General features: G+C 45.5%; 1 protein-coding gene and 1 long non-coding RNA gene across 5 annotated transcripts in view; both read left to right on the top strand.

Moving 5' to 3' along the window:
* Window positions 1-2,276, top strand: part of LOC132251123 (uncharacterized) — a 122,210-nt gene extending 119,934 nt beyond the window's left edge. Inside the window, exon 4 of the long non-coding RNA XR_009462937.1 lies at window positions 1,478-2,276. This is a non-coding gene — a long non-coding RNA (uncharacterized LOC132251123). The remainder of the gene's footprint in view (window positions 1-1,477) is intronic.
* Window positions 2,277-4,160: 1,884 nt separating this feature from the next.
* The window catches only part of CSMD2 (CUB and Sushi multiple domains 2), a 651,518-nt gene continuing 635,417 nt past the window's right edge, over window positions 4,161-20,261 (top strand). For 2 of the 4 annotated variants that reach the window (XM_014605014.3, XM_019487966.2), the window contains exon 1: window positions 4,161-4,593. In XM_014605014.3, coding sequence (XP_014460500.3) covers window positions 4,437-4,593 — 157 coding nt within the window. In that variant the 5' untranslated portion in view covers window positions 4,161-4,436. The remainder of the gene's footprint in view (window positions 4,594-20,261) is intronic. The other 2 variants (XM_059729594.1, XM_019487976.2) reach the window with 1 other exon arrangement.

Here is a 20,261-nt window from a genome sequence, read left to right as displayed (position 1 = left end):
ATGTCACCCTTTGGTGCCTGGAGCACAACAGAAGAGAAAATCCTGAATTCTGGTGCTCCAGTGAAGATGACTATTCATCCTACATAGTGCGAGTCTGCATTTCTGGAGCAGAAGCTTTGGAGTGCCATTTCTGCTGCAAAGGACAAAGCATCATGACATTATCATGGGCTCATTTGGGGGCAGGCGTGCTGGCTATAGTTAAAACTTATCCCATTTCCACTCGGTAAGGGGAGGGCAATCTGAATGGAAGGTAAGAAATAGTGCAAACCAAATTTTAGAACCGCTATTTACATTCTTAAAATAAAAAAGCCCCCAAAACACTCGCCCAACTCCTCGGACAGCTGTGCCCACAATGCCGGACTGTACAGAATCAGCAGGCAAGCCAGGCTAAAGCTTGCATGGGAAGGTGCATGATGCTGCCAGCCGATCACGTGTATTTATCAAATGAGGCCTGTCCCTTGTACTCCGGGCAGGCTCACCCCTGCGAGCTTCCTCAAATGTGGGAAACTCAACTGCACAACGTTGTGGAAATGGGGGACTGTGTTCTCGCTTTCCTCGTGGCTCTCTCGTCGGCCTTTGGCTAGGAGCAAGCAAGACCAGGGGGCATTGTCCAAACCCCAGGGCCTTGGGGCTTCAATGCAGGATACCTGCCATGGGGTTGGGGAATATCTGAAGCCCCAGACTGATGGGTCTGGCAGATACTTGCCTAGTGGTAGAGCCATACAAACTTGAATGATGGCGCTCTGCTCAGTCAAAATTTGGCACTTGACTATTGGGCTTTGGCCAATTGAATTCAGAACTGATTTGGCCCTTGAAACTAAATTTAAATTAAAAAAAAAAATGTACACATTCAGGTGAACAATTGTGCTCTTCTATTTTTTTTTACTACCAGAACTATTGCATCTTTCTTTAAACTCCCGACTTGTGCAGAACCTCCCCTCAGATCCATATAAAAAGTGGACTCGTATGCTCTCTCTCTCTCTCTCTCTCTATATATATATATATACACACACACACACACACACTAAACAATAATGACTGCAGCTTCTGTGTTAATAGAGAGATTATTCATATATGTGGCTGTTGCCTCCTAGTTATGGCCAGATTAAAACAGTTTTTATCCAGTGTTTGGTTAACAAAGGATAAATAAAATGCATCTCAGCACTTACCAACACATATGTCCCTATGCAGACTTGTTAATTGTAGCACTTTTAATCGCGAGAAATGCTGTAATACTCGCCAGCCCAAGTGAATTCTAGGATTCCTCCTTCCGAGCTGCACTGACAGCATAGAAAAACAAGTGCTGTGTAGGCAGTGGAGTAAAAGAGCCTGGTGTCACCCCTCCTGGACGATGACCCGGGTTTTGGCACCAATTTATCTGTGACCTTGGACAAGTCCTTTCCCCTCGTCTTGTCAAAAGGAGGGTGAGACACTCAGGGAATAACACATCGGGATTAATATTCTGCATTGCTCTCAGGACCATGGACGGAAGACATTCAGAAGCATTGCAACTTGGATGATGGACGTTTACAGGGAAAGAAATAAAGGAGTACCTCTGCCCTGTCGCTGAGGCTGGGGGAGGAAAGCGCATGACAAAGGGGACAAAAGAAGGGTGCTGAGTGTCTTTCTTGGGATAATGTGTTGCATGTCTTTGCAAGTCAGACTCCGGCAGTTGGAGCCCTGGTTCTGACGGTGGGTGGCAGTGCAGAGCAAATATTCTCTGCTCCTAGTGGGTGCTTTGATTAGACACAGGATTTGCCTTTCTGAGATAATTTAGCAAGCGGAGAAAGTACCTGAGTAGTGGAGGTTAAGAGCAGACGGTTAACCAGAACCTCTGCCTCCCAAAGAGGGCAGGAAGAAAAATCTCTGCTGCAAACTGTCAGGAATTGCAACTGCTGAATTCCTCACTCCTTGCCCATTTAGCAAAGGCATGCCAGTCTTTTGAGAGGCTGAGACCCTAAACCCAGCAAGTCAGGGGGGAAGCCTTAAAGACTGATTTGAAAGAGATATGAACGTTACTAACCTGGAATAAAGTGGGATTATGTCTTCTCAATGGCTTTATTATGCCTGCATATTGCTCTTGATCTGGTGTCGGTTGTCTTTGGCTCGCCCTGTAGTCTGCTGCATGCAGCAAGCCAAACACATCTTCCTCTGAATGCAATTTCAGGGATTTTTTTTCTTTCCTCCCTTTTGAGGGGAACTAGCTGTATAAGAGAAAAGCGATGTATGGAGCTGAGCAGTATAGTACCCTGCTCTCTGCTCCTTTTATATTTGGATCTATGCCTTTGAACAATCAGATCTATTTGAATAGGACACTGCAGTTTAAACCGATATAAAGCAACTCTTTCATGTAACAGCCCTGGTTGCCTTGGCTCTTGGCATCAGTTCACAATGTAGGCAGTGGAGGGATTGAAAAGCAGAGGGGACACAGAAAGTGAGCGAGTGAGAGCAAGCGAGAGGATTGATTCGGGGGTGGAGGGAGACATTTGCAAGCCCTCTGTATAAATTGTTTTTTAGCTGTCAGATGAGCTCATTCAAGGCAACCGGAACAAGTCTGAAGAAGGGGGTTTTGCAGCAAGAAACTGCAGCAAATGCAAAGCACCAACGTGGGGGGAGGATGGGTGACTAGTTCATTAACACCCCCCCACTCCAGACCAGAGGGTAGAAGGGATGGCAGCTCCTTCTGGACCAGCAATGCACCTGGCACTATCCAGCCCCCTCTCTCCAAGCTCCCCCCACCCTGTGATGCAGCTCCAGAAGAGGTTGCACTGAGAAAGCAAGCAGCATCCCTTCCTCTTTCGCAGTGCTGCATGTTCTGGATGCCAAGGCAGCGAAAACCTCAGACCTGCTGTGTCTCTCCTCGCCTTCTCTGTGCATCTTCGTTGCTTTCTCTTCTTAAAAAAAAAAAAAAAGCAGAGAGGAGAGCTGCTTAGCGGTGGAGGGGGAGAGGCAAAGCAGCAGCACCTCCCCCCCCCCCCTTCCCTGCCCTCCATCCCCTCATTTCAGCTTGGACCCTGTTCATACCCCCCCCTAGGTTGAACTGAGTCCCCACATACCAGGCTGCCTGCCATGGGGAGTGGGTTGCAGGTAGCTTTACAACCCAAAGACACTGAGATGAAAGCCTTGCTTTAATGCAACCCAAAGAGGAAGGTATAGGAGGGATATTTTTTTTTGCTTTGAATGCTTGGGGGGGATGTGGGGGAAGTCACGTATGAGAGCCCCGAGCTGATTGGGGTCACCCCCCATTCATGGATCTGGACATCATTACAAAGCTAATGAAGTTCCTGAGTGTGGCTTTAATAGATCCTCCCCTTCTTTGGAGACGTAGGTGCAATTGTGCTAGTGGCTGCAAAGGAAAAGGGCTGCGCTCCTGCCAGCTCTGCAAAGGCTGAGCAATGGGGAAGGGGAGAGACCATGGCTCTCCTACCTCCCAAAATCTACCCCCCCGCCCCCCTACTCTCTTGCCATGACCAACCCCAGCAGTGACAGCGCCTAAATCCGTCCCCAGGACCACAGGCTGGTAGGAGAAGTAGCATCATGGCAAAGCTGGGGAGGGGGGAGCTGTCTCCATGCAATCCCCCCCCCCCCTTGTGTTTGTAACACAATTTGCTTCCTCCTAAAAATCATGTCAACATCATCAAGTTGTTTACAGAGCCGGAGGGAGGGAGGGGAGAAGCGTAGTGTCCCTCCATTGAGGGCTATGCCTACATTTATCCTAGCAGATGTCTCTACACCCGGGCGATCTGTACGTGGTGTTGCGAGGAATCCTTGGGAAGTGCCCCTGGACCAGACGGGAGAGGCTGTGATGCGCAATAACCCTGCTCAATCCCATCCTCCAGGCTCGTTTCTGGACTGGGTGGGGGGGAGGCTGGGGAAGGGGGACACGCAGCTCTCATCCCACTGCCCACACATCTGCACAGACACACAAGCCCCTCTGCCCAAATCACCCAGACAACCCCCCCCCCCCCCCCCCAAAATGCTCTTTCTCAGCATTTAAGAAAGAAAAGAACAAGGATGTGATGGTGATTAATCAACTGGATAATAAAAGAGAGAGAGAGGGGGGAAAAAAAAAGTATAATTCCCTAGGGACTTTCTGCTGCTAATCCTGAAAAGCTTGATCCAAGATAGTCATTTTTTAAAGTGGGAAAGGAAAGAGGTGGTGGTGGGGGGGAAGCAGAACCAGCCCTCCTCTCCCCAAGCCAGCGAGAGAGTTGGTTCATTCCAGCTGCAGAAGCTCAGAGCCTTCCATGCATTGGGATTTTTTTCTGAGCTAAAATAATAATAATAATCATCATCCTGACCTCCTTCCCCCCCCCCTTCCTTTCTCCCCTTCCTCCAGCCGAGCCCAGGACCATCCCAACTGCAAAGGGGGAGGGAAAAAAAAAAGCCAACAACCCCCAAACCCCCCAACACCCCCAACCCCCCAACCCCTTGACATGCAACCTGCTTTGGGATGGGACAAGACGGGATGCAGCTGCGGCTTTAGAAGGAACTGGGGAAAACTGGGGATCTTTGCTCTCATGACGGTGGAAGTGAGCTACTGGAGCCGGGTTCTGCTGCTCTCTGTGGGGCTCTTGGTTGTATCAGCAACCGGTAAGTGGCATGGAGGAACTGGTAACTTTGGGAGATTTTGGTTTTCTTTTCCCCCTGCAGCTTCATTTGGTGGACCCCCCCCTGCCCCGCAATGTTCTTGTATCTAGGGGGAGTGTGTGTGAGTGTGCAAAAGGGGAGATTCTCCTTGAGAAAGCATGGAGCTGGGGAAGGGGAGGGGGGGGATGCTTGCTGTGTGCCAGCTTCAGAAGATAAAGTTTGCAGGTATATCTTACAGGAGCAACAATGCTAAAGGATGGGTTCATAGAAAGGCTTTTTTAAAAAAAAGAAAAAAACCCAATGTTACTCCCCTTCTTCAAAGGATCAAATCCATTTGCCCAGTTGCATGGTCATCTCACATGCTGGAAAGTAAAATGCCATCACGTTTTCTCTCTCTGTGTTTTTTTTTCCCCCTCTCCTCAGCAGCTTAGTTCATTATTTCCCTACCCTAGTGATTCTCTACAGCTGATAAAATAGATTTAGGACTCCTTGCATGCAGATAGAAGCACTTTGCTTTTCTCCTCTCTCTTAAGTTGCTGTGCTTTTTAAGGGTTAGCTTTTTGGCTTCAGTGTTTTTATGTGTGTATATATATATGTATTTTAAGTCAAATATGTAACTATGGAGAAGCTTAGGAGACATCAGTAGATTTAAGGGACATGTTAACAGCCTTAGGGTTCCCTTCTCCGGCTCCTGGAACTGCCTTTGCAGCAAAATGCAATGCAAGGATTCGGTCTGAGACTGAAGTTTAATTTCTGCTGTGATGTTATTTAGGGTCTGGCTTTGGGGTGGGGGAAGTGATTATTTGCCAGCTTCTTGCTCTAGCTTGGTAGGGTTCCCCATTTCCATGTGTTTCTAAATAAGGCTTTGAATATGTTTCTTGCCATATGGGCAGAGGGGACCTGGTTTGTGTGTGTGTGTGTAGGAGCTAATTTGTTTTTTTGTCAACTTTATCTTTGTGTCTGAAATGCAACCCTGATTTTATTATGTAAGGCAGACTTCCTCCAAGGAGACTCGTGAGCTGCTTGTCCTCCTTAGGTTTCTAGTGGTAAATCCCACTGAGTTTTCCTTACTGGGGACATCAACTGGAGAAGGAGGGGGGGGAACCAGTTCGTGAGCAAAGATTTATTTGGAGAGAAGTTTTCCTGTAATGATTTTGTTCCTCCCTTTAGCCAAAAGCACTTTTAATCTGTCTGAGTCGATAAGAAACCTTCCCATTAGCTTGATGCTGCGCTTGGCTGGGATGACCAGAGTGCTGGGCAGATGCCTTGTTGTCTGGTGTTTTATTTGGGGGTTTTATGGTTCTCCTTTTTTTGCTCCCCTGTGTGATCAGACTTTTTCGTGCTACGCCTCGATTTAATTTCTGTGCCCACTTGTTCTGCCTGTAGTCCTTCCCTGGGAACACAGCTTCCCCTCTTTATTCAGTTTCTTGCCTATTCTTCTTTTTTTCTCCCCCTCCTTTATTTAAAATTATACCCATTCTGGATCATTCACCCTTGGCTTTTTAATTGATTGTATGCGTCTTTCTTTACTCTTACTGGCATTCAAAGTCTGCAAAAGCTCCCCCTCTAAATGTACCACATTTGTCCTCCCTGCATCAGGACCAGGAGGCAGGGCTCTCCCTCCTGCCGCCTCCTTCACGAGATTTCGGACCTCCAACAACCTTTGTGTCGAGACGAGGGATCAACTCCTGAGCATACCGACATACAACTAGTTAGTGGTGGTGCTGGCATGACGCCTCCTGGGAAACTGGGTCTGTCACTCGCTGCGGGCCGTTGTGCATGTAAGGTTATTCTAGGGTTGGACTTACAAGACTTAAAAGCAAATGATGAACCTCCACAGGACCATGTCCTCAACACGCTGTCGTTCCAGCCTCGCTTTTTCCTAGGGGTTGTGGAGGTAGTAGTAACCAAAAGTACCCATTGTGTGGCACTAGAGCTGTGTGTATAAAAGGATCAGTTAGTACTTCTAGCCAGTCTTAAAAAAAGAGGGCAATCCCACTAATATTGCACTGACTTCATTGTAGCTAATTACTGAGAGCTGTCCATATTCCTATTGCCAGTACTGTTCTTTTTCAAACAATAGCAAGCTGCTTCATGCAGCTCTTCAGATGGTACTGTATTGGAGGGAATAGCAAACACGGTCAGGCGGCTTAAACTTGTGAAGAGAGTCGAATCAACTGTGGATAAGGTGTTCTCTGTATAAGATCTTCGGCACTGAAAGGTACAGGCGCTTTTCTCCAAAGAATAATGGATTTCTCACCTATTCGTGACTTCGTTTTGAAGCCACAGAGATCACCGGGTGGAGTGGTCAGGTGCCTGTTTCCAGAACATACTGATTTTATTATGGTTGCGAGTTGATGCTGAGAGGCGCACAGCTCATCAGAGATAGCACAGAGCCTAATAGGTCTGAAGTTTGTTTATTAACTCTAAGCAATAACTGTAACATTTTTTCCCCGCTTGTAATCATTAGCTAAGTGTAGTCACTGAAAGATGCCTGTGAGATGCATTGGTGCGTGGGCTAGATAACGCTGCATATGTGCAGTAGATTTAAGAAAAAGCTATCACAAGGGGGTCATTTACATTATCGCTGACCAAAGTGCCGTCTTATTTTATAACCGGATTATACAGAAATTCACTGGGTTGGAACTTGGTTAGACAACTCGAGCCTATGGTTATTTTTCCCCCATCTGGAAAATAGTTTTGGGTTTTTTTTTATAACAGAGAGGGAAGCGTGGGAGAGGAATTAGGTACTGATTTTACTGTCTTATTTGTGCAACTGTTCCTTTTCTTGATGATGTCATAATGAAGAGAGATCCTGCTGCCTTCACTACTGCTAAGAGAGGCCCCTTGCTCATAGAGTAGCCTCATTGATTTCAATGGGATTGCCCGAGAAGAGGGTTATTGCTCCTGCTAAGAGTGGCTGGATAGCTGCATACTTCAAGGGTGGGAATGAATCGCGACCGACGTGACACAGTTGGAAAGTCAGCTTCAAAGAATACTTGAAAGGATTTTTTTTTTTTTAAATTTGCAATGAAAGTAATGCTGGAATACTACATCTTGCAGTTGAAATCCTACGTACGATAGGGATGGAATGAGCCCTTAATTCCCCATGTTGCTGCGGTTTGTTCCCTGCGCTCTCCTTAATGAAGGTCCCTTATTGCTTGTGCAAGGAGAGCTTTTAATAAGCATCTTAGTCCCACTTTCACACTGGGTCAGCTTTGCCCTCTGTGCACCAGGGGTTAGGGAAGGGGAAAAGGCTCTTGATTTCTTTGTCTTCATTGTCTTTGGGGTGGGGAGAAAAGATGGGTCACGTGGCCTCTGCCCTCCCTTCACCCTACAAATCTGGGGTGGTCTGATAGGGATGGACTTTTATTCCCCCCACCCTTGCCTTATGTGTGCACACTTCCAGCACATCTCTCCACGCTTGGCTGGACCACTATCTGGCCTTGCTGTTTGGTCAGGCTATAATAAACTTGCTTCCTTGTCTTTACCTGTGCCTTGTCTCTAGCTCTTGGTTTCTGGTTAAGACTATTGGGCTTTAGACCCAGCTTCTCAAAGGAAGATGTGAAGAATAATATTGAGTTTAGCAGAATGTAGTGCTATGGGAGTAGGTGAGGGAATGGGGTCTATGCACAGAGGAAGTAGGAGCTGTGTTGGGAGAGACCAGCATTAGGCTGGAAGAGGTGGTGGGTCTGTCTCGTTGGTAGCCCAGGAGCAGACCCTGAAGGCCAAGAGTGTGCAGTAAAGGGGGGGACCTCCCTGAGTCATCTTTGCCCAGAAGCCATGGGAAAACACTGATGGAGGGCACCAGCCTCTATCAGCCTGCAACCTGGGGGCAATTCATTCAGGCTCCCTTTGAGCAGCTTCCATATGTCTGCTGCTCCTGGGATAGTCAGGCCACGATGGCACGTGTTTCTCTGCACACCTTCTTTGGTATGTGCTGTTGGTGGGTTTCTGTTGGGGGGATTTCTCATACCTTGACCTGAAGTGTTTGCTTTCCTTTGTACTTGGGAGATCAGGATGGAAATGGTAGACTGTAGCTGATGGGAAGGCAACGTGAACCAGTGTTTAGGACACTAGGCTGTACCTGACCTTTAATCCAGGCCCAACTCTTGACTCACTAGATGACCTTGGGCAAGGCACTTGGCTTCTGCCATCCTACCCTATGGTTTATTTTTTCCTCTATTTAAGACTGATTTGGGGGGCATGAGGTTGTCTCTTGTACAAGACGAATGTCTCCCAGAGCGCTGATCTCTCTGGGTGCCTCTCAATATTGCCGGAGCACAAATAACCCCAGGCCTTAGTTTGCTTTCTTGACATTAGTCCCGTCTCTGGGATTCCCCGTGAAGTTCCTTGCTCTCCTGGTTGAACTGTGTCCTGGATGAACTAGTCTGCAAGTGCTGCAGAGGCGTGGGGATGTCTACTCGATTAACCAGGACTGGCTGGCGTCCGATTCTCTTGGAGTCTGTCAAAAGGAGACACGGATCAAAATGGGTGCAGGCAGCATGATCCAGGCAGCCTGCCATGGATCTGGGTTGCTGCGCTCCGTGCCAAGTTGATTCAATGCTGAGAATGTAACTAAGCAATTTATCAAGGGGGTCATTTGTGCTATTCCAGTTTTATAAGGGACACTTTTTTTCCTCGCCTAGGCAAAAGTGGTCACCTAGTACATCTGCTACCGGGTTAAAGGAAAAGTACCGTATACTTTATTATTTTAATTTATTCATGTTCGCAGTTCACCACCTACATCTGCACCCCTGGGAACTGCAGCCACTGAGAGACTTCTGTCTTGCTCATTGTCTCTTGCTGTCTCTTGAAAAGCCAAGTTATTTATGAAAGGCCGAATTTCACACTTTTATAGTACAGCTTGTAGTGTCCTGGTGAGTTCTGGGTACATCCAGGATTGTCTCTTTTAAAAAAAAAAATGAAACAACCCCCCCAAAACTGGACCCCCCCCCCAAAAAAACCCCCACACCAAGACAAAACCTGAGGCTGAGAGTCAGGAATCAGCTTCACCACATCTCTGTCAATGAATTAGACTTCAGCCTGCTGGATCTTAATGGCCTGAACCTGTTGAGGTGTGAGGCTCTTCTGAAATAACTTTTATTTGCAGTGAGATAGGAAGCAGTCTTAGGGAGGAGCACTCCATTGTGCTAGGTGCTGTACAAACGTGGCACAAGATGATCCCTATGCCCACGAGCTTTACAGTCCATTTAATGCATCCTGTTGGGCACCAGAAGAAAAATGTGATGTATTACCTGGCCCTTATTATCTATCAGTAATTTTAATGGCTGTGCCCTCCTGAAGTAAGGCTCATGTAGCATATTTTAAGTTGCTACTTATTTTTGAAGTTGCAAGCTATTTAATATGGGCAGAATCCTAGAATTTGTCTATTGTTCTAGTATCTCAATGGCTTCCACATAAAACCGTGGCTTGATCTTGAATACTTGGTGAGAGGCCTTTTTGTCTGGCTTGATCCTGAATATTTTGTCAGAGACCTTTTTGCCATTACAGTCAGGCTTAAGGCGCGTTTCCTGAGGTTGGGCAGAACTTGCTAGTCTAGAAGAGTAATGATTTTACAATAAAAAAGGTTTTTTTGAAAGGGATACGAACCCTTATGCCTCGGGGCAGAAGGACCAACCACTAAGTCAGGCGCAGTTATCCTCTAACTGCAGGGATTCTTGAACAGCCGTCTGAACTGGCGCCGGCATGAACCCTGCAGGCCGTGGCTTGGATGACAAGTCTTATACTGTGTGCAGGTAGTGGACGATCCTCTCAAATGGGATACTAATATAATATTGTCTTTCCTTTCAAGACAGGCTAAGGAACTACTCGGGATACTTCCAAGTCCTGCAGTTACAGGGTTTAGGGCTGCGCATGTTGTCACTCGGCATGGTGGAGCTGCCCGCGGTGCAGCAGTACCTTGTAGACGCCCAGGGGAATTTTACCCCAAGGGGTTAAAGACGCATGCTGAGCTCCTCTTTGATGTCCCTGGTAAAACTCCCAGTGATTCCAGTGGGAGCCGAGGTAGGCGGGCACCAAGCGCCTTTGCAAATCCCACCCTGGAGTGAAGGTAACATAAACTGCACAGTTCTTCCCCTGGAAATATCAGTGGACAGATGTATCTTGGGGAAAAGACAGGCCGTCTAACCTCATTTAACACTGATTGAATAATATGTTCCCTGTCTAGAATTAGTAGCCAAGTGCTTCTTGAAAGCTGACCCAGGTTTGGCGTTTGAGTCTTGCCTCTGAGCTGCTGCCTTCAGTTGAAGGCAGGTCTTCTGCAGGATTTCTAATGGTAGGGTATTCAAAGGAAAGAAGGAGGGATTGCTGTCTCATGATTAGGTTGGGGATCTGTTAGTCAAGACTCTGGGGCTCTACTTCACCTCCATGGCTGACCTTGTGCATGACAATTCCCTTCTCCCATAACAAGTATCGTTCTGCACCATCCTACCCATGCAACAACAGTATAGTGCATGCATTAAGTGCTTTAAGATCCTTGGAGGAAAGATGCTATAAAACAGCAAAGTATTATAGGAAGAGGGCATAAGACTTCAATGAAGTCTTACTAATCTGCAGCGCCTTTGTGTCAAGAATATCCCAAGACAGTATGCTGGAATCACCCTTCATTGGCTTCAGTGGGATTATATCAAGGATGTATTTGGCCAAGTAGATTTTTTGAGAGAGATTTCTCATCTGTCCTTCACATTAGTAGTCGGTAGACAGGGTGTAATATCCTGAATGATCCAATGAACAATGTTCATTGGGTCTGCAGTTATTGCAGATGCCACAGATTATTTAAGATGACCTGGGTGTGCAGGCAGAGGGAGCAGTCCATATCTCCTGAGTATATTCTTTGGGAGGAAACCTGTGCTAGGAAGGCAAGCAGGAGCACCAGGCAGGTTGGAAGATATGAAAAGCAGATTAACTTTGTACAGCTAGTGGAACCTGGGCTATAAAAGTGGAGATGACTGTTAATCCTATATGTTAATTGGGCTTCTTTGCTCCAGCTGAGTAGTTTAATGAAGTGCATCTATTGATATAGTCCACTTACAAACTGTATTTATTGTAAGGAAGCTAGAAATCTGTGAGATGGATTCAGAAGACATTTACCTTTGGAGATCACTGAGCAAAAGCCTAAGCCTCGTGGCTTATTTAATACCCTCAAACAGCTTGGGACCTGCTTTCAGAGGTGATGCATGTCTGGAACCCAGTGGCTATTTATACCTGTTTCTTTTCTGTCCTTCCCCCTCTTACCTCCATGAGTGAAACTTTGTGGGTGAATTTTGGGCTTATGAAAATCATCGGAGAAGTACACTGGTGCCACACCACTTCCTTCTGTACATTTGCAAGGCTCCCGTGTCTGCCAGTAGTTTTATTTCTTTGAATTCACTGCAAACCCCCATTTCTGCCTTCTGTGATGAAAGCTAATTCATACAAAAATGCTTTTTGTTCCCTTTCCTTTTAGACTTTGTGCTCCTCAGGCCAACAACCATCTCTCCTGGACTATTGGAAGCACATTATGCGTGATAGGAAGCTTGACTCTAATCATTGCTATTCTATGAGTGAATGAAATGCGGGCTTCCTTGTTCTGCCAAAGGACCCTATTCTTACCTTGCAGCACCAGTACTTCCCTTGTGGACTTCTGTGCAGCAGTGGTAGTACGACAGGTCTTGACCAAGATGCATTATCTCTAGACCTTGCAGCTAAATTAAGCTGCGTGCTGCAGAAGTGGACATGAGAAGACTCCCTGAATCTTCTGTCCCCCTTCCAAGCAGCAATGTGCAGTGGCTGTACTTCGACTTTTCAGTATCTCATCCAGCATTGCTGTTTTTGGGGTAGCACTTAGAGAGCTCAGCCAAGATTTGGGTGCACCTCATTGTGCTGGGTGCTGTACCTACCTCTACTAAGAGATACTCCTTCCTTCAGTAAGCTTATATTCTAAATAGGAAAAATAGGCAAAGGAGGGATTATCATAAGCATTTTGCAGATGCAACAGGGAACCTAAATGACTTGCCTGTGGCCATGGAGGACATCTGTAGTAGAGACAAGAGTTGACTCTAGGTCCTGTGAGTCCCAGTCAGTGCTTTACTCCTAAAATCCTCCTTGTCTAATTTGATCAATTTAAAATATATTTTCAATAAAATGGGTGTAACATATGCAGGTGGCATGTATAGATGGTGGTTTTGATTGCACATAGTTATTTAGCCCAAGAGCTCCGAGCCGTCCATCACCTGAATACTTATTATCCGGAGTCTTAAATATATCTTCAATAAAATGGGTGTAACATATGCAGGTGGCATGTATAGATGGTGGTTTTGATTGCACATAGTTATTTAGCCCAAGAGCTCCGAGCCATCCATCACCTGAATACTTATTATCCGGAGTCTTGCTATGCCACTTGTGCTCCCATTTTTTTTATGGAAATCAGGGCACCAGGATTATTTTTTTTAACGGTTCTGACAGTAGACCTCCTAGTTACGGTATTTACATTGTACTTCTGGAAGAGTGAACCATGGTGCACTTATGGAAATCAATGCACTTTGCTTACAATAAATATGATGCAATGCAGTAATCTGCAAAATATATATACTCCAGCCATGCAGTGCAATGGCAGGCTGATCTGATAGTGGTTAATGTGTAATTGAGAAAATCCCATTGATTAAAGAAATCAAATGAACTCTGTTTCAGTTTTTGCTTGCTGCCATGGACACAGCCAACTAGAATGGAGATGTTAGTACTACAGTGAGATCAAGTGTGTATATATATATATATTTTTAAACTCCCTTGCACAGAAGTACACCAGAGGGATTTTTTTTAAATGCATGACTTCTCGGTAGACTGTATTTTGTGATGTTCACGTGTGGTTACATTCAGCCACGTGTGTCCGTTTCCCTCCCTTTCCCTGGTGGCAAGAATAGTAAGTAATCTGTCTTTATGAAGTGCAGGCTTTATTTCAAACGATACGTGATGCATATGCCAGTGCCCTCTGCTGCCTGCCATCCGAATGGGTACCTGTACCGCCAACACATCTTGGAGATCCTCAATTAGGCCAGGACCAGGAGAATCTGAGTTCTGGGAACGGGGTGGCAATAACAGGCCCTAGCTGAGTTTGGGAGTGACTGAAAATGCAAGTAGTTAGAAAAACAAGTGTAAAAATACTACTGGAAGCTGGTGTAGCGCCTACTTGCATGGGAGGGAGGGTTGGAAAATTGCACTTTCCTTCCCCATCTCCAGAACCAGGCACGCAGTGCTGTATTAATGTGTATTGTGGTAACGTTCATAGGCCCAGCATGGGGTTGAGGACCTTAATACATGTCATAAGAGGCAGCACTGCCCTGAAATGCATAATCTAAGGTAAGAGAGAACTGAACTTGATAACTACCTAGCTGGGGTCTTATGAGCTTAAACTTAGTAGGGGTCCTATGAGCCCTGTATTCATTACTGTCCAGGGCAGGAGGTCGGACTTGATGATCTGCTCAGGTCCCCTCTGACCCTACATCTATGAATGAACAAGTGGCTGTGATGTGGCAATGCGGGAAGGCAGCTGGGATGAGTAGGGACACAGATGGCTTTTACAGGTTTATAGTGAACTTCTCTATGGGTAAAACCATTCAAGAGAGAAAGGTGACATCTCTAAACCCCACCTGGCTGTCCCCACATGTTACCTGTTGTGGTCGACAGCGAGGTGTCTGTCGAACTGTCAAACTAGAGTGAAAGCTGCATTACTCCATAGGTCTGAGAAGTATCTCGACTAGTCTAGGGCGATGTGGTTAGCTGTTGGCACTCGCTGCTTGGCCTCCTTTCTCTTCCCACTAAGCAGCGTTAATAAGGTGAACAATACCTCTGAATAGTTTCCTAGTTTCTTTTTCTATCTAAAGAGCTGCTATTAACCGTGTACGAAGTGCTCTTGTGCTAGGTGCTGTATAGGTGCTTGTGCAAGGTGCTGTGTGAGAGAGGCTCTGCTTCAAATGATCCGAGGGTAAAAGCTGGCGATGACCCTGCAGCAGGTCCTTGGTAGTATTGGAACGGGATCCCAAGCTTTCTGACTCCAACATCAGGATCCTATCTGCTAGATTACTTCAACTCGGGGTTACTGGGCTGCTGTTGATGAGAAACGAGATGTGTGAGAGATGGTGTCTATGAAGATGTGACCCGCACTATATCGGCGGTAGAGGATCTGAAGGTATTTCCAGGAGCTACATTGAAACAGAACAAATTCTCAATCCATTTATCAAAATGTCTGCAGTTCCCATTTCAAGCCAGATAAAACAACTCTGAATAACAAGTAAAGATGTCTTTTCATCCCGAACACTTGATAATAAAAAAGGGAGAAGATTGCTGCCGTTAGCTCTTGTTTGTACCAGTTCTATGAAATGTTAAGTTTATTTTAGGCCAACAAAATGGTATTGGTGTGCCCTTCACCTACCTCTAAAGCCATGAATGTTTCTTTTCGTAGAAATTGTGCTGCTGCCACTCAGTCGCTTAATGCTGGGAATTGCTAGTCCAGATTGGATTGCTTTGAGGGCCATCCCTAACACGGGCCAGTACCAACTGTTTCAGAAACAGGTGCAAAAAACCTTGAAGTAGGTAATTACAGAAGAAAATTATCCAGAGAGGAGAGGTGACCCATTAAGCACGTGAGTTTGGGAGCTGGGAGGTTGATTTAATTCACTACTCTGCTACGGCGTGTTTGTATGACCTTGGGCACGACCCTTAAACCCAGATTCTCGCAGGTTAAGCGCCTAACTCTGCAACTGGGTGCCTACGAGGATCGAAGCCTTAGTCCCTCTGTGCCTCTTCCTCTTATAAAATCAGGGTAGAGGCACTTGTGAAATTCTAAATCAATTCACACATTTAATTTGCAAATGATTTTTAGGCTGTTTGTGAAAAGCTTTCTGCAGATAGTACAGATTTTTTAATTGTGCGTGTGTTGATTAGCCACGCAAGTAATACTCTGTTTCTCTTCCCTGATTGCAGGGACTGAATTATGAAATTGCAAAATTCGCATACAATTTGAGATTCATTTTGGATGAGTAACATGGAAATTTGCTGTATGCTGCTGAAGCCCGAGCGCTGAAATATTTGCAGCCAGCGAATGGGAAAGGGTCATAGATGGAATACAGGCAAAATTCGATTAACATGTCAAAGAGCATGTGAATTTTCCAGTGATGTTTAACTTTTGTTTGTCATACACATTTTCACCTTTACGGTAGAGCCTTAGTTGGAGGATCTCAAGGTGGTTTTTAAATGCCCAGTGGGCATTATTATACAGGGCAAAGTAAGAAAGCTATAACAGCAAAAGCATGACTTCAGAAGCAGAATGTACATTAAGGACAAAGGTATCCAAGTCATAGCTGTATTGGCCTAGAGGAAAAAGCAATCGGGGCTCATGGGAGAGATGGTAACTTTTATTAGACCAACAAGATATTTGCAAAAAAAAAAGAATTTGTTTTTGCAAAAATCTTGCTGGTCTAATAAAAGAAATCACCTCTATCATGAGCCCTGATTGCTTATTAAGGCCAAAGATTTTTCTGCATCAGAGAATGGGGTCCCTAAGGAAACCTCTGCTCAGTTCTGCTACAGACTTCCTGTCTGACCTTGAACAGGCTATTGTACTTCATCTCGCTGGACTTCTGTTCCCCTATCTGTAAAATGGAAAGAATAGCACTACATGTGTGGTGAGAACAAATATATGATAGTGCAAGGACCGAGCAGGTAGATAGGAGAGGAGGACGTTTCCTTATACATAATGGTGAAGGCATAGAGGTTTAGCAAATGCAAAATATTTTCATTAAGGTGGTATTGAATACAGTCTGATTGTGCCAATCTGATTGTGCATGAATCTCAGCTTCTACAGTAGACGGGCGATGGTGGGGGACGTCTGCATAAATGAAACTACAGAAAAAGGTTATGTCTTTCTGGCACGCAGAGATGCTAAAACTTCTGTGACGTCTGTGAGATACCGTTCAACTTCTTTCACAAATTTCCTTTTCGTTAGGGTGTAAATCAGTGTTCCCAAATTCAGAGATCTAATCGCCCGTAATGAGAATTCTCCGTTAATGCTCTCCTAGTGGAAATTTAGCACTCAAGCTTGCTTTCGAAGCGCCTTTGAGAAAAGCTGGCCCTGCATTTTCCAAATGTAATGGAGTAACGGGGCCTCACTCTCTTCCTGTGTTACACCTGTTTTATGTTTCTATAACTGTTGGCTTCGGTGGAGTTATCCCAGCTTTAGGCTCCTGTAAATGAGGAGAGAATCAGACCCGTTGTTAGAAAGAAACTAGATCTGACATTTGATGAGCAGTTAATGCCAAATTGTAGGTACAGAAAAAGGGAAGCATATATCTATTCCAAGAAAGACACAATTCATTGTTCCATTCCCACTTGATATACTGAATAATAGTATTGAGAAAATTGCATTCCCTTCCAAATAGGAAGCATATTTCCTGGGAAGGTTAATGAAACCAAGTGCTTTTCCAAAGCCTGCATTATTTTTAAAGATGCTGTTCACATCAGAGCACATATTGCTTATGTCTCTCTCTTGCTTTCTTTGTACCCATTATGCAAAGGTTAGGCACTGATTGTGGACACTGGACATCTGTCGGCAGCCGTCCTGGAATATTTTCATTAAAGATAAGCACCGTTCCGAGAAAGATGAAGTACGTTCATAAAATGGTGTCATCCACTGCAATGTTTGGTGTTGGGGAGGCAGGGAGTTTTTGCTTGATGATGACAGTTTTATTTCTAGTGAGAGGTTTTAAACTAGATCTCCAGGGGACCAATATGGAAGAGTTGTAAAGATGTGAGAAGTCCATCCCATGGCATGCATCTTAAGCTTTTGCAGAATTGGCCCTAATGAAATGCTGTATTCTTTTTAGTGATATACTCCAAATCAATGGCATCGTCTAGGTAGAAAAATGCTAAATAGATTTTGCAAATGACACTCATTTGCTGCCTTCAGTGGGACGCTTTAAAGGCTGGCTGATTGAGCATGAGCACTAGGATGCAGAAGGACAGTTGGAGGCTGGTCCATACAAGAAGATATGGAGAGAAGAAACCAATGGCAACCACATATTGCTTTCATGTCAGTGAAAGGCTGAAGGAGCAATTAGGCATAGGGAGCGTTTCATCCTTTGCGTTAGCATCCACGCCAGCTGAAGAGTGTTGGAAAGGCCACACAAAGTAAGTATATGCTGTCACTTTGGTGCAGTTCCTGTGCAACTGGTGTCCACATCACATTCATCATGAAGGTCCACATCACATTCATCATGAAGAGCCAATACCGGGCTCTTCTTTGTTTCCCAGTAGCATCATTTTAACCACTTGGTTGTCTAGACCTACTTTGAGTAGAGCTGGGCAGAAAGGTGCTTAAAACAGTGCCCACCCTACCTGACTACCTCCTGTATGGACCCTGGCGGGACTGCTGTGATGACCAGGTCTTTGAGAGACAATCTTATTTAAAAACACAATGACTGACATACTTCTTGATGGATGAGGGTCTTTTGTGATATCTTTTGTTGGACCAGCTGTGTGGTTGGGAGAGATGTTGGACAAGTTTCCAGGCACAAAGTGCCTTTCCTCAGGTCTGAGCATTTCCTAGCCCATCACAACTGCAACAACATTACAGCCCTGCTTCTTGATGGTCCTGCTTCTGAAGCCCTGACTTTGGACTGTTGACCCCAAATGACTGACATGAAGGTAACAAGTTTCATGCCTTTTGCTCGCTCCTTTGTTTCTCCCGAAGTCCATAGAGTCATAGATTCTAGGGTCAGGAGGGACTTCAGTGGGACCTAGTCCAACCTCCTGCCCCTCGCAGGCAAAGTTGATGGTGCCCATGTATAACATTGATGGTGCCCATGTATAGGCTAAGAAGGTTAGCCTAGACCAGTGATTCTCAGCCATGGTGCTGTGCCGTGGCACCCTGGGGTGCCACCAGATCATTTGAAGGGTTTTGCAAGGTATGAGGAGATAAGCATAGGTGCAGGCTCTTCCAAGCCTGGCCATTCCCCCAACCCCTCTGCAAGGAGGTAAGCATTGCAATGAATTCAGTTTTTGAATTCACAAAAATGATAGTGGGGAGGTGTTCTTTGAGTCTAAAAAGTTTGACGCCACTGCCCTAGAGGCAGAGGCGCTTCCTTGTGATTTGAGATATGTGGCTTCAGTTCCTTGTTGTGCCACAGACTTCCCATATGGTCTTAATCAAATCCTGTAATCTCTCTGGGCCAGTGATAATACTATATTTTCTTACATATAATGCGCTCCAGAATGTACCTTATTTTTGAAAGGCAGAATAAAGAAAAAATAAAGTTCCTTGTAGTAATGAACTGAGTCGCAGGTGCTGGGCAGGTGAAGCCCATTCGTTGCTCTGCTCCCTGTCGATCGGCGACAGACTTGACTTTGGTTTTGCCCATTAGGTAGCAGAAACTCTGCTTCCCATAGTTCCTCCCATCTTTTGCACACTTCAGTTTTCAGGAGCTGGTTTTTGTGGGAAAGCTATGTGCTGTATGTAAGAAAACCATGTGAGGGCTTCTCTAGTTCCCAGAGGTGTGAGAGGAAGACGGTGAAGTCGGTGAGCTCTTCAAGAACTGCAGTAATGGTGCGGGGAGGCATATCCATGCTCTAGGAAGAGTCCAGTTCAAGTAGTTTCTGGGGCCCCAGACCTACAGCTCTCTGACTGAAGTGGCTTTTGAATAAAGTCCTTGGGTCTTCAGCACTAAAACGGACTACCAGCCTGCTTGATCGAGGCAGGAGGAGACCAGCTGACTTCCATCAGTCTTGCAGATGGAGCGGGTATTTCTACATGGCATGGAGTGGACAAGAGATGGAGTCTTGCACAATTGTCCAGGCTTCATTGAGAAGCAGCTGAATTAAGTCCTCGTTGATTGTCTCTGGACAAATTTATTTTACAGAGTTTTGAGAAAGCCAGAAGCTAATACGTTTTAGAAGGGCCTGCCATTTGTTTCTGCTAGTTGCTGTGGCAATCTGAAACTAAAAAGCAAATTATAACCTTTTCCCCCACAGTAATATCAACCGGAGGGATATTATTTTGATTCTTTCCAGGAGGGGAGATAGAAAACGAGACCATATACAGCTCCCCCCACCCCAGTTTTAGGCTGACTCGATTCAGTTCACCCCTTGTTAACTCTTCGATCGAACGTTATGTAGACTAAAGAAGAGAGCTATTGATCTGCTTTTTGGATGGAGATTTGTGATTAAACAGAACGTGTCTGAGGGACCAAATGAGACCTGAAATTAGTAATTCTCAACCAGGGCGTTAGGGTGCCCTGGGGTGCCCTACGATCCTTTGAAGGGTGCCACGGGAAGTGTGAGGAGGTAAACGGATAATCGCAGGCTCAAGCTCCAAGGGCGAGGAGGAAGGCAGATAAAGGCAGGCTCAAGCTCTCTTTTCCGGGCTGCTCCCCCGCCTGCACTGCCCGGCTTCTCTGCAAGGACATAAGCACTGTAATTAAAAAAATTAAATAAAAAAAATGTTTCTGAAATGGGGTGCAGCTCAATCCAGAAATGTTGCAAAGGGGGAAGGGTGCTTTGAATCGAAAGAGGTTGAGAACCACTGCCTCGGAGGCCTGGGGGAGCTTAAAGGAAAATAAAACTATAAAATAAATGGGTAAAAAGCAAACAAAACATTCCAACAGCCCATTTGTATTTATATC

Source organism: Alligator mississippiensis, chromosome 6 (genome assembly GCF_030867095.1).
Source record: "Alligator mississippiensis isolate rAllMis1 chromosome 6, rAllMis1, whole genome shotgun sequence".
NCBI classification, from domain to species: Eukaryota; Metazoa; Chordata; order Crocodylia; family Alligatoridae; genus Alligator; species Alligator mississippiensis.
Note: the sequence above shows the minus strand (reverse complement) of the source record. Positions and strands in the feature narration are given on the sequence as shown.